The sequence below is a fragment of the Dermochelys coriacea genome, chromosome 10 (assembly GCF_009764565.3).
Source record: "Dermochelys coriacea isolate rDerCor1 chromosome 10, rDerCor1.pri.v4, whole genome shotgun sequence".
Taxonomy (NCBI): domain Eukaryota; kingdom Metazoa; phylum Chordata; order Testudines; family Dermochelyidae; genus Dermochelys; species Dermochelys coriacea.
Window position 1 is genome coordinate 62,621,457 of NC_050077.1, and position 13,675 is coordinate 62,635,131.

The following is a 13,675-nucleotide window of genomic DNA, read 5'->3' on the forward strand; positions in this document are numbered from 1 at the left end:
GACAAATACTTGATAAATTGTATATTGGTTTCCTGAAGTGGACAAATACAGATCATAATGAGATCACCAAATTTTGAATTGTAGTCTGGATTGGCATTCAGTCCACCAGAGCTCACTAACTCACAGCACATTACTTAGCCTTTCTCCAAAAATAAACTTCCCTGTGGAACCAGTCCTGAAAAACTGAGCTGAGCCCAGGTAAAAGGGCTCTGCTTACACTAATTGCTGAATTGATGCAAAGGAACTGGGGCATAAAATTCTAAGGTGTACCATAATTGATGGTTGCCGAATGATTTTTGGGGTGTGGATGTAGAGGAATAGCAGGTACGGGGCACTTCTTGGTTCCTCTTCCAATTTAATTCATAGATTTGTGCTTTGCTAGTTCAGTAAGTAAAATGCCCTTTTTTTCCTTCTCCATGGTCTTGTCCAGGTAGTTGCTGTGTAGATTATGCCCGTGTCATACATGAAGATATACAGTCTTCCTTCATAGTCTTCCCCACTACTTAGCCTATCAGAAGGGCAGCATTTCTACTTCATGTGGCCCTAGAATATGCATGTAATCGGGCTCAGCATTTAGATCTATGGTAGGAAAGAAGTTATGGATTTGCAATTGGTGTTCTGCAAAAAAAACCCACTAAAATGAGTAATCAGTTGGCTGTATGATCTCATCTGTAATGATTAGATGTTCACCTTGCTGGTGACCATCTGGTGGCTATATCACCAGTCTTTTCTGCTTGAGATTCAGAGCAAGCAATAAGCAATTCTAATAAGAGAAATATATGGAGTTTCTCAAAATATTAACTTTAATTTCCAACAGTGCTGAACTATTAGAAGGTATAAAACAGGATACTCTAAATTTTACAGTAGATCATGTTTCATGCTGACTGATATGTAAAGATTTGTTAGAGATGCAAGAATAAGCATTTTTACCAATGTATCATTTATATAAAAATAGATAAATTATTTTAAAGCATTTGTTTAAAACAATGTGCCTCCCTTTAAACTGGTTCTACCAAAAACATCTATATAAAAAAAAGAGAGCACATTAATTTTGTTTTCATAGTTGAACTTGGCCTGGAAATGTTTGGCTTCTTTATAGTAATAGTAGGTTGAAAACAAGTAACTTAATTTTACTTGCTGAAACTATATATATGTTTTGCTCAAAAACAAATGAAGTCACAGAACTGTAAACTGCATTGTGGCAGCATCTGTTTGTGAGGCACTAATTAAGGTTATGTCAGCACTTCTATTATAATAGGTTCTTTTAAAGTGATTGTAATTCAGCAAAAACATTTGCCCAAGGCTGAAACTTGACACACAGTCAAATTTTTAAAAGCATCCTTTAAAACTTTATGTTTAGTTTTGCTTGTGCAGTTTTTCACACCCATGTTTTTGTGTGTTCAGAAACTCTTGGGTACGCTTACGGAGTATATTTGTACTAGAAGATACAGTATCTATGAAGGCCCAAAATGCAGTTTGAAGAGAAAAGTAAAGCTGCTTTCCTATGCAAAATCTTAGTTTTACATGCACTTTTAGAAGCCTTTGAAAATATTTGCCTGCCAAGTCTCAAGCCAGAAAGAATTTTGTATTATATTCAGACTTACAGGGATGTAAGAATTGCGAGTCCAGATCAGACCTAGGGTCCATCTAATCCAGTATCCTGTCTTTGACCATGACCAGTACCAGAAGCTTCAGAGGCTTCTATAATAGTCAATTAAAGAGTAACCTATCCACAGCATATCTTTTATTGATTCATTTTTTAATTTACTATTTTTAATCTATCCTTTCTACAGGGTGCCACAGTGCTGTACAGTGGAGTCGCATCGTACGCGGGGGCTAGGTTCTAAAGTCAGCTCGTAACGTGAAAAACGCCTATAGTCAAAATTACCCTTTAAAATCCCTTAAATTGCCCACAAAGTTCAGTATACTGTACATGGTTTTGTGTATACAACCTGTACAGTAATATGTATAAATGTATAATGTATACAGTAATGTACAATATATAATAGAGTACATATGCAAAATATCATTTTACAGTACTGTATTTTTAATTATGGGTGTAATTACAGGTGGGTGATTACAGGGGTTCATTAGGGCTTGATGTCAATCTAGGAGATGGAGGTGACGGAGAGCTTGGGTGATGGAGAGTGAGTCACAGGCAAAGCGTTTGGCTCTGGTTCAGCTCAAGAAGTTGATTTGCGTAGGCTGATCTGCTGCTGGTTGTTTTTCCTTGAAAAACATGGTGATTGGCAACTGTCACTGTTGTCTCTTGAGCTGCTCAAACATTTCTTGATATGGTCTCAAATTGTCCGTAATACTACGTGTGATTTTGAGGCTTCGTTCCATAGAAGGATAGTATTCAGAAATTAAATCATTCAAATATTTCGCTGCTTGGAACACTTCAGCAAATTTATGAAGATTCCAACTTGCAGGCTCTTCCTGTTCGTCATCGTCATCTTCGTCTTCTGTAGACGATTTTATCAGTTCCTCTAACTCTTCGTTAGTCAATGTTTCTCTATGGCTCTCAATTAATTCTTCAATTTCTTCGTCAAGGATATCGACGAAACTGTCACCACCACTTCCCTGGCCACCTGAACAATGTGTTTCACTTCTTTGTCAATGGTCGGGAAACCCTTAAAATCATTCACACATTCTTTCTATAAGTTTCGCCAACATGCATTGACTGTTTCAGGCTTGATTGCATATATTGCCGGTTTAATATAAGTGATGCAATCGGCAATGTTGAAGGACTTCCAACACTTCATCATATTTAAGATTGGGATCAGCATCCATAGTGCTACATATCTGTGAGAACGTAAGCCTCGTGTACATGGCCTTGAAACAACGAATCACACCTTGGTTGAGAAGATGGAGGTGGTATTGGGGGGGGAGAAAGACGACTTCAGCGTTGTTATGCGCAAACCAGAGTGCTGCAGGGTGGCCAGGAGCGTTGTCTATGATTAGCAACACTTTAAAGTCAAGTCCTTTCTCTTCGAGGTACTGCTTGACCTCCGGAATGAAACACTTGTGGAACCAATCCAAAAATAATGCTGTCATCTCCCAAGCCTTTTTATTTGATTGCCAGAACACAGGCAGAAGATTTTTGTTCTTGCCTTTTAGGGCACGGGGATTTTCAGCCCTGTAGAGCAAGCCTGTCTTTATTAAATGCCCAGCCGCATTGCCACAAAACAACACAGTCACATGGTCTTTAGCTGCTTTGAGGCCAGGAGCTTGTCTTTCTGATTTTGAAATGTAAATGCGGTTGGACATTTTTTTCCGGAAGAGCCCAGTCTTGTCAGCATTTAAAACTTGTTCCAGAAGATAGTCCTTTTCTTCTATGATTTTCTTTAATTGTTTGGGGTAGGCTTTTGCTGCCTCTTCATTGGCAGATGCAGCTTCACCAGTATCCTGCACGTTTTTGAGGTTGAAGCAGTTCCTAAAACTGTTAAGTCAACCTTGGCTGGCTTTGAATTCCTTCTCATCAGAAGGCTGTCCCTCTTCGGTGGGAGGTTTGAACAGCGTGTAGATGCTAAGAGCCTTTTCTCACAACGTGTTGTCATTGATAGGCATATGTTTACAGTTCATGTCTGCCAGCCATAAGTTTAATGCCTTTTCAGTCTTCACTAAAGTCTTATCACGCACCTGGCTCATCACCATAGCAGTTATTGGAATACTTGATGCCCCGGCTTGACGAATTTCTCTCTCTCGAATCTTGATGGCAGGGATGCTAGATTCATTGTGGCCATATTTATGTTGGAGACCAACATACTGTCTCTCAATCAGCCCAACACAGCTAGTTTTTCCTCCAGCGTTGGAACAGATCGCTGTTTTTTAGATTGAGCACCAGATGAAGTAGTTGGCTTGTGTTTAGGGGCCATGTTGTATGAAAAATACATATCTTTAAACACTAGAATCACACTCAGCATGGTGAGATGCTCAGACTATGAGAGGCACATGGGAATTGAGACCGACTGAGGGAACAGCAGATTCACATCTCCCATCTCACGCTCACTCAGGGCATACGCTCATTGAATGGAATGGTGGGCGGAATCGCCCGCACTATTTACAAGTATCTTGTTGTTTTTCTTTTTTTTTGCCGAGCGCGTATAGTTGAATTTGCATAAGTTAAATGTGCGTATTATGCGACTCACCTGTATATTGGAACACCCCTCCCCTTTTGCAAATGGAACTTAATTTAGGTTATGAGTACTATATTACTTAGTGGCTAAGCTGTAGTTATTTCTTGGAACTGTATGTTAATTAAAACTAAGTTGAATAGCCTCTCATCTTGTGTGCCCAAGAACTAGTTGCTCAAAGAAGTAATTGTTCAAGGTGTTGAGAAATTTCTTCTCTAAATATTGTCCTGACATATGACATGTTTATAGGTGGGGAGCTGAAGTCACAAATTATTACTGCTTTATTACACTTAGTTGTTTGTTGATCTTCTTCAGCATTGCACTCTCAGGATTTTCCCAGATCTGGAGGCTAATAGTACAGTCCTACTAGGATATTTGCATTTCTCTGATATGGGATTTGTGTTTATATTTTACTGTAAAATCCTTAGAAATTTGAACACACTAGATTTTTTTATAATCTTACAGATACAGCACTATATTCCCCCTTCTGCAACCTAATCTTTCTGTATTTTGAGTTTTGCAAGTAAACAGTGTCCTCTATGTATCATTCCTCTGTGGTCCAGTAATGATTTTCATTTAAGGTCCTCTTTTGCTGCCAGACATTCTAGTTCACCTGTTTTACTGTTAAGCTTCCTGTATATTGATATCTCTGCAAAGATACCATTTGCCAGAATTTCTGCTGGCTTTAACTTGGTTACTAATCATGACACATTCCTTTATACTGTAACTTCCACAGCTCTTCAAGAATTTTACCTAAGCACATGGTGTGAGCTAGGCCCCATCCTGGAAGTTACACTCTATCCCTGCATGGGGTATAAATGCTGCCTTCCAAATGTTTCAGTCAGCTTCTTTGCTTATTTGGGAAGCAAAGTTCACATGATAAGGCTATTCAAAATTATTCTTTGATAGATGTTCCCCAAAGAAAAAGCAGAAATAAGAGTCTCACTAATGGAGAGTAAGAAGCTTGAGGAGTGAAAAAGTACTTCCATTTCCCCATCTGTAAAACAGGGATAATATTTCATAGGGACACTTCAAGACATAAATAATTTGCAGCTGATGCATCTATGTAGTCAACCCACCATTGCCACAATATCTCAAGCGAAGATCCTTCAATTGCCTGTTTTAATGTAAATCCTAATTCAAATTAGGCACTAACATACTGCACTGCACAGTGAACTACTGAGACAATCTCATTACCTTATTCTTTACCCACTATGGAAAGGGTCATGTGTACTTATGGCAATATGTTTGTATGTTCAAATAAACATTGATAATAATGGATCATAACATCACAGAAGCCAAGAGCCATGTCCTGCAGCTCCACTGTGGTTAAGGCCCTCTGCAGCCTCAGATGGGGGAGCAGATTTATTCTCTTAAATACAATTGTGTGGATGAATGATATTATGCCTACTACCCCTCATGCAAATATTGGATAGAGTCTGTTTCTACATCCTGACTGCCCCCATGCAGTTACGCTGATGGTTCTGCTACAATAAGAGCCTTCAGCTTTTTTGATACCTCTAGGATTTCACTTTCTTGGTTAAGGCATGTCTATATGTTTTGTCTTTTATTCCTCATTTAAATGGGCACAGTACTTCTATTTCATTGTGGTCACATAGTTAAGGGTTTTACATGCACAAGCAGCAAGAAGTTCAGTTATTGCTCCCACAGTAGCTGCAATTGTGTGTTGGGTAATACCTTTTTTGTTTATATGGTATGGGCAATAGCATTACATTCAGCTGCTGTAAGAATTGTAATTCGCATTGCACATTGCATTTCCTGTATGTAGCAGAGTGGGGCCTGGAAACTTTCATTTCCTGCACTGTTTCATTTTGCCGCATTACTCAGCTAATGCATACTTTTATGTGTTCAAACACTATGGCCCTGATTAATTACTTCTAAAAAGTGTGTATAGTTATCATGTAAAGGTGTATCTGTTTTGATGTTTAGAAGTTACAGATAGTTTTTAAATTTCTAAATTTACTATTTACTATATATATATATATATATATATATATATATATATATATATATATATATATATTTTGTCTTCTTAGGTTCCAGAGTTCCAAATCTGGAAAGATCTACCTCCACAGAGATGTAAGGCTCCTGTTCTCTCGGAAATCAATGGAAGTTGATAGTGGTGCTGCGTATGAACTCAAATCTTACACTGAATCTCCAACAAACCCTCAGTTTTCACCAAGATGTTAGCAAGCAGTGAAAATCAGAGTATTAACTGAATTACCAGATTACTGTTTACAAGCAAATCTTTGGCATGGAATACAGTGTAAAATTAAATGAAAATATTGCTCAAGTGAGAGTCAATACTCTTCTGTGATCCTGGACCAGTTTTTGTAAAAGGTATCTGGAATGAGCTTCGTGTATTCCAAGTAGACTGGAAACAAGTACTTAAATCTAATCTTTTTGTACTATTTAAAACCACTTCATTGGACGTGTTGCAATAGCAAATTCCTAAGTTAGTTTAGTGTTTACACCTTTTATTTTATTTTTCAGTTATTTAATATTTAATGTTTCATTTAATACTCAAGTGATGTTTGTCTTTAGTGTTCTAATGTAGCACAAATCCTATGTAAAATCATATTATGTATTTTTGGCATTAATAATATTGAAATCTGAAATATATACAGAAGTCTTTAATTCTGTGTGATGTGTTTTTAAGTGATATTCATTTAAGTTATTGAAAATTAGGATGAAATTTTGAACTTCCATAACATTATCATACTATGCAAGCATATGGTTTTCCTGTTTTCTCTCTCTAATTTTGGTGACACCCCATTCACATTGCTTCCCACACACAAGTCCTATTACAGCACATGCAGCCATAATGCAGAATGTGTTTCTTTAGCTACTCGCTAGTTCAAATCATTGACCCAATTCATATTTTGCACCTTTAATTTCCTTTTTTTTCCCCCAAGTGGATGCTCTACTAAGAACATTTCTGGTTCTGTTCTAGTTATTAGTATAAAAATGTCACACAATTTTTATCCTATACCTGATTTGCTCAATTGTTTAAAAATGTACTGTGAAAACAAATTAGTACTTATACCTTAAATATATGCAAAAACTATTAAACTTGTAGTTTGGTGTTACTTTTAGATGAGGATTTTCATGTACGTTTAAAAGTATATTTGATAGATTTTTCCATTTAGGCCACTAGGTGGCTACATAAAGTTGTATATTGTACTGCATTAGCAAATACTGGTAAACTGTCAACCAATTACATGAAATACAGTACATGTATATTCCTGAAACAAAATACTTTCCCAGATTACAATAGTAATTTTATTTGAAAGCTTATTTTCATGAAAACTGTCTCAAAATAATATTTACCTAACAGAAGTATACTAAGTGTTAGTTAAACTGATGTGTAGCTGAGCTAGTGAGAAGCTTGCCTTGACCTTGCTTGCCTTGACCTTGAAGTTGTATAACTAAATGTTCTAGTTTTTATTAATGTTGTATACTAATCCTTCCAGTATTTGGCAAAAGCTTTTAGATGTTCATTTCTCAATGAATCTTGTCACCACTGTACCACACAGCTTCTTTGACATCAGTGTATCTCTTACTGGTATAAAAAGGACATTTTAGTGTTTGTTAGGAGTATAGTTCCAATGCACAATAAACACTTGGGAGAAAGGAAGTATTTATTAAATTTCCAGCCCCTTCAATTAGGATAAGAACTCAATAACCTTGCCTGAGACCCTGTAGAAGCCCTCCAGTAAAACCAAGCAAGACTATACTTTCCTGATATTTCACACATTTTCAGCTGTCTTAGAACTACTGTAGTTGCATAGCTTGCAGAATCCAGTTTATAACCTTGGCAGGATTTTTTTTTCTGTTATATTAGTGTCTTGAAGATCAAAACTAAACTTCTTTCTAGAGATGTGAGAAAAGCTGTACAAAATCACATTCTAGCTACAGCTTCCAGTCACGTGCAAATCTTATAAAGGAACTTGTGGAAAAGTTCCTTGTTAGTAGCAAAAACTTCAGGTGCTGGAGCTGTACTGTGTACATAACTACTTTCTGGAATAGCAATGAGAATGTGTCCTATTTTCTCTGCATCTGCTAATCAGGTATAGAGTATGTTTCAGCGGAGTTAGTGTACGACATGTCATGAAGCATAAATTCCACCACAATAATTCTGTGCATACCTAATGAGATGATGGAAAAACTCTCATCTAATTTCCGCATTGAAACAAGGAACACAGTAGATGGACTCTTTTTAATGAAAAAAGGCCAAAGAATCTAGTTGTGGTCGATTGATCTTTAGTTGTCCATTCGCAATTTTCACACATTATTTGCACCTCAATGTTGGTATGCTACAGTAGTTTAAATGACTTCATTTTGTCTTTCTTTTACATTTTCCTGAGAAATTTTGTTTTTTCTTTTTCAAAATAACAGACCTAATTATTTGAGATGAACAGAGAGATGTGGATCTTTGTTCCATGCTGGTTAAATTGTGAAGTTAGTCTTGTAGAGTAGGCTTTAAATTGACCTAAATTTCACACACAATTCTAAATGTAAAGAGAGCAATTTTTCATTTAATACTGAAATCATTACCTTATCCATTTAATATTGAAATGATTGGCATGCTTGTTTACTACTATTTATTTGTATTACAGTTGTGCAAACAGGACCTAATTAGATCCAGGCTCTAGTGCAGGGGCGGGTGAACTTTTTTGCCTGAGAGCTACGTTGGGTTTTCAAAATTGTATAGAGGGCCGGTTAGGGGAGGCTGTGTCTCCCCAAACAGCCAGGTGTGGCCCAACCCTTCCTGCTATCCGACCCCTCTGCTTCTCGCCCCCTGACAGCCTCCCTGGGACTCCTGCCCCATCCATTCCTGCCCCATCCCCAGACCCCCAACCTGACTGTTCCCTGCCCTCTGACCCCCCCCCCCCCCGACACCTATCCACATCCCTGAACTCCCCTGCCCGCGCTGCCTGGAGCACCGGTGGCTGGCGGCACTACAGTCATGCCACCCAAAGCACCGGGTTAGGCTGCGGCTCTGCAACTGCGCTGCCTGGCTGCCCAGAGCATGGTGCGGCGCGCTGAGGCTGTGGGGGAGGGGGAACAGCAGGGGAGGGGCTGGGGGCTAGCCTGCTGATCCAGGAGCTCAGGGGCCGGGCAGGAGGGTCCCGCGGGCTGGATGTGGCTCACGGGCCATTGTTTGACCACCTCTGCTCTAGCATGCTGGGAAATGTACAGAGGAAGATGGCCATTACCCTGAAGAGTTGAGTCCAACAATTCTGCTTGTGCATACAATATTTTATTCTTTTTATACTTGTGTAACTTTTTGTTTATGCTGTAAAGTGTAGAACTGAAATTCACCAACTATGCTTGCTTCACTACATGTAGTAGTAGCATAGTAAAAATGCCAGAGTCCAACTCACATTAGCTTCCATTGTTGCATTTTCAGAAATGGTGAATTATAGCTCTTAAAGTTGCTAACGTAATCAAAGCATGTCATTAAATGTCTTTTCCCATTGTCACCCTCTGGAAGTAAAAGATCACAGGTAATAGGGGCTTTTTCAAAAATGGAGAACTGTCTGCTGCTTCAAGCTCTTTTGCATAATTTAAAATAAACACTGCATGCTTATATAGCATCTTTCAGCCTGAGGGTACTCCAATGCTCTGTAAAAAGGAATCATTTTACTCAGCATATGAATGCTATTATTTGGTAAAAACACAATAGCGCTTTACATATCTACTATAGTAAAGTTTAGAACAATAAGTGAGGGCAGGTGGGGGCTGTCAGAGAGAGACCCTTTCTGTTTGAGGAGTCCGGTGGCACCTAAAAGACTAACAGATTTATTTGGGCATAAGCTTTCATGGGTAAAAAACTCACTTCTTCAAATGCATGGGGTGAAAATTACAGATACAGGAATAAAAATATATTGGCACATGAAGAGAAGGGAGTTACCTTACAAGTGGAGAACCAATGTTGAAGGCCAATTTAGTCAAGGTGGATGTGGTCCACTCCCAATAATTGATGAGGAGATGTCAATACCAAGAGAGGGAAAATTGCTTTTGTAGTGAGCCAACCGCTCCCAGTGCCTATTCAAGCCCAAATTGAGGGTGTTAAATTTGCAAATGAATCATAGTTCTGCAGTTTCTCTTTGAAGTCTGCAGTTTCTTTTGAAGTTTTTTTGTTGAAGAATGGCTACTTTAAAATCTGTTACTGAGTGCCCAGGGAGATTGAAGTGTTCTCTTACTGGCTTTTATATGTTACCATTCCTGATGTCTGATTTGTTTCCATTTATCCTTTTACGTAGAGGCTGTCTGGTTTGGCCAATGTACATGGCAGAGGGGCATTGCTGGCATATGATGGCATATATCACATTGGTAGATGCGCAGGTGAATGAGCCTTTGATGGTGTGACTGGGTCTTGTGATGGTGTCACTAGAGTAGATATGGAGACAGAGAAGGCAACGGGGTTTGTTACAGGGATTGGTTCCTGGGTTAGTGTTTCTGTGGTTGAAACTGCAAAAGGATTTTAAAGGTGAACTGCAAAGGGAAACAAATTGGGCTTATGCTCTTAGGATGAAGGCTTGGGTATCTTTTTATATTTTTTTTACATCAGAAATTCTGATACTGTCTAGCTTGAAAAATTCTGATGATTGACAGAACTATGAAATTATTACTTCAAGAACGAAGACAATGAAAGTAGAGTCGGAACAGACATTTTAGTCAGATTTGTTACAATGTTCTAGAGAAAGAAAGACTTTAAGTGTGCCCAGTCAGCTGAAGTGTCAGACACATCCAGAGGCTTCCCCACAAAAACAGGAATGACCAAATCTGAGATTCCTGGTTTTTTGAAGGTAAAAAACAAGCAGAACAACAATTAACAACCAAACATCATAAACCTTCCAGGCCTTCTTTAAAATGCCATACCTAGCAGATTGATGATAATCCCAACAGAGCTGGAAACACTGTAGAGGGCATGTCCATTCTCTCATCAAGCCTGTGTGGCTAGAGGGTGGAAGACTCGTACCATATAAGCTCCAAAAAGGTCAGAACTTGCTTTTATTTCTGGAAATATAAATTAGTTTTCCAGAAAGCAGATTCACTCTCAAAAGTATTATGTTAATGCTTACAGGTCTAGCTAGCTCTGGCTGTTGCTAATGAGTTATAGAGCCTTTCACTTGTAAGTTTCCAGTTTGAATCCTACCCAGCTCAGCAGGGATTAAAAACTGATCCCCCTATCTAATAACATTTGATACCTCCTTTATGAGATGACGAGTTTGGTTAGTCTCAGTTCCAGCTCCCACATCACAAACTCATCACTGCACTGTGGGACTGTTCTTGCTCTTACTTTAGTTGCACAGTGCCCAGCAGAATATAGCTCTGATCTTAGTTGGGTCCTTCAGCAAGACCTCTTATCCTAGCAGCCACAATAGCCATGCTCACTATAAATTTGTCAAGGGAAGCTGGGGGAAAACACCAAAGAGATGATTGAATCTTTTTTAAAAAAAAAGCTCACTATTTTAATACGTGATTCTTTCAGCCTCAGTTTTCCGCTACTCTCAAGATGTATGCAATGCTTTCTGTGCCACAATACACAAATATCTTAGCTCACTCCAAGTGCTCTATCCTAATAACTAGCACATCTGTTAGCAAAAATACAAATACACAATAATCAGTCATGGTCCATGGAAAGTATATGTGTTTACAATATAATCAGTGTTACAGCAGCATTTACTGTGGTGGTCTCTCTCTGGTAGTCCATCCTGATTTTTAGAACAAGGGTGTGACCTATAGAAATTGAACCATACCAATTAACCTGACCAGAGGCCTCGTCTCTTGGTGAGACCTGTTGTCACTGCAGGCATACTGCTAGGATTAGCCCAGCAGAAGAGTCTGTCCTATATCGGGGCCTCTCCTTTTGTCCCTCCAGGCTCACAAACATGATACAGTTCTGTGGTGACCTAGAATCCTACTTTCAATGTCTCTGACTCAGAATATTTCCAACACACCTCTGAACAACACACTAACCCATAGAATCCTTCCTACCAACACTACAAAAAGATGGATTCTGTGTGGACCTCCAACTGAAGGTTGAAACAACAGACTGGACTTCTACATAGAGTGCTTCCGTCGACGTGCACGGGCTGAAATTGTGGAAAGGCAGCATCACTTGCCCCCTAACCTCAGCCGTGCTTAACACAACGCTATCAACAGCCTCAGAAACAACTCTGACATCATAATCAAAAAGGCTGGCAAGGGAGGTGCTCTCGTCCTCATGAATAAGTTGGAATATGAACAAGAGGCTGCTAGGCAGCTCTCTAACGCCACATTCTACAGGCCATTATCCTCTGATCCCACTGAGGAGTACCAAAAGAAACTACACCATTTGCTCAAGAAACTCCCTGAAAAAGCACAGGAACAGATCTGTGCAGACACATGCCTAGAACCCCGACCAGTGGTATTCTATCTGCGTCCCAAGATCCATAAATCTGGGAATCCTGGATGCCCCATCATCTCAGGCATTGGCACCCTGACAGCAGGATTGTCTGGCTATGTGGACTCTCTCCTCAGGCCCTACGCTACCAGCAATCCCAGCTATCTTCGAGACACCACTGACTTCCTGAGGAAACTACAGTCCATTGGTGATCTTCCTAAAAACACCATCCTAGCCGCTATGGATGTAGAAGCCCTCTACACCAACATTCCACACAAAGATGGACTACAAGCCGTCAGGAACAGTATCCCCGATAATGTCACGGCTAACCTGGTGGCTGAACTTTGTGACTTTGTCCTCACCCACAACTATTTCACATTTGGGGACAATATATACCTTCAAGTTAGCAGCACTGCTATGGGTACCTTCTTGGCCCCACAGCATACTAAAGTTTTTATGGCCGACTTGGAACAACGCTTCCTAAAGCTCTCGTCCCCTAACACCTCTACTCTACTTGTGCTACATTGATGACATCTTCATCATCTGGACCCATGGAAAAGAAGCCCTTGAGGAATTCCACTATGATTTCAACAATTTCCATCCCACCATCAACCTCAGCCTAGACCAATCCACACAAGCGGACCATTTCCTGGACACTACTGTGCTAATAAGCGATGGTCACCTACCCTATACCGGAAACCTACGGACCGCTATACTTACCTAGGTGCCTCCAGCTTCCATCCAGGACACACCACATGATGCATTGTCTACAGCCAAGCTCTCAGATACAACTGCATTTGCTCCAATCCTTCAGACAGAGACAGACCTACAAGAGCTCTATCAAGCATTCTTAAAACTACAGTACCACCTGCTGAAGTGAAAAAACAGATTGACAGAGCCAGAAGAGTACCTAGAAATCACCTACTACAGGACAGGCCCAACAAAGAAAATAACAGAACGCCACTAGCCATCACCTTCAGCCCCCAACTAAAACCTCTCCAACGCATCATCAAGGATCTACAACCTATCCTGAAGGACGACCCATCACTCTCACAGATCTTGGGAGACAGACCAGTCCTTGCTTACAGACAGCCCCCCAACCTGAAGCAAATACTCACCAGCA

At 39.7% G+C, this 13,675-nt stretch overlaps 1 protein-coding gene across 3 annotated transcripts in view; it reads left to right on the forward strand.

The window, feature by feature from the left end:
• Nucleotides 1-6,794, forward strand: part of FAM214A (family with sequence similarity 214 member A) — a 56,228-nt gene extending 49,434 nt beyond the window's left edge. For all 3 annotated transcript variants that reach the window (XM_043494410.1, XM_043494411.1, XM_038418799.2), the window contains exon 12: nucleotides 6,194-6,794. In XM_043494410.1, coding sequence (XP_043350345.1) covers nucleotides 6,194-6,347 — 154 coding nt within the window. In that variant the 3' untranslated portion in view covers nucleotides 6,348-6,794. The remainder of the gene's footprint in view (nucleotides 1-6,193) is intronic.
• Nucleotides 6,795-13,675: the final 6,881 nt, after the last annotated feature.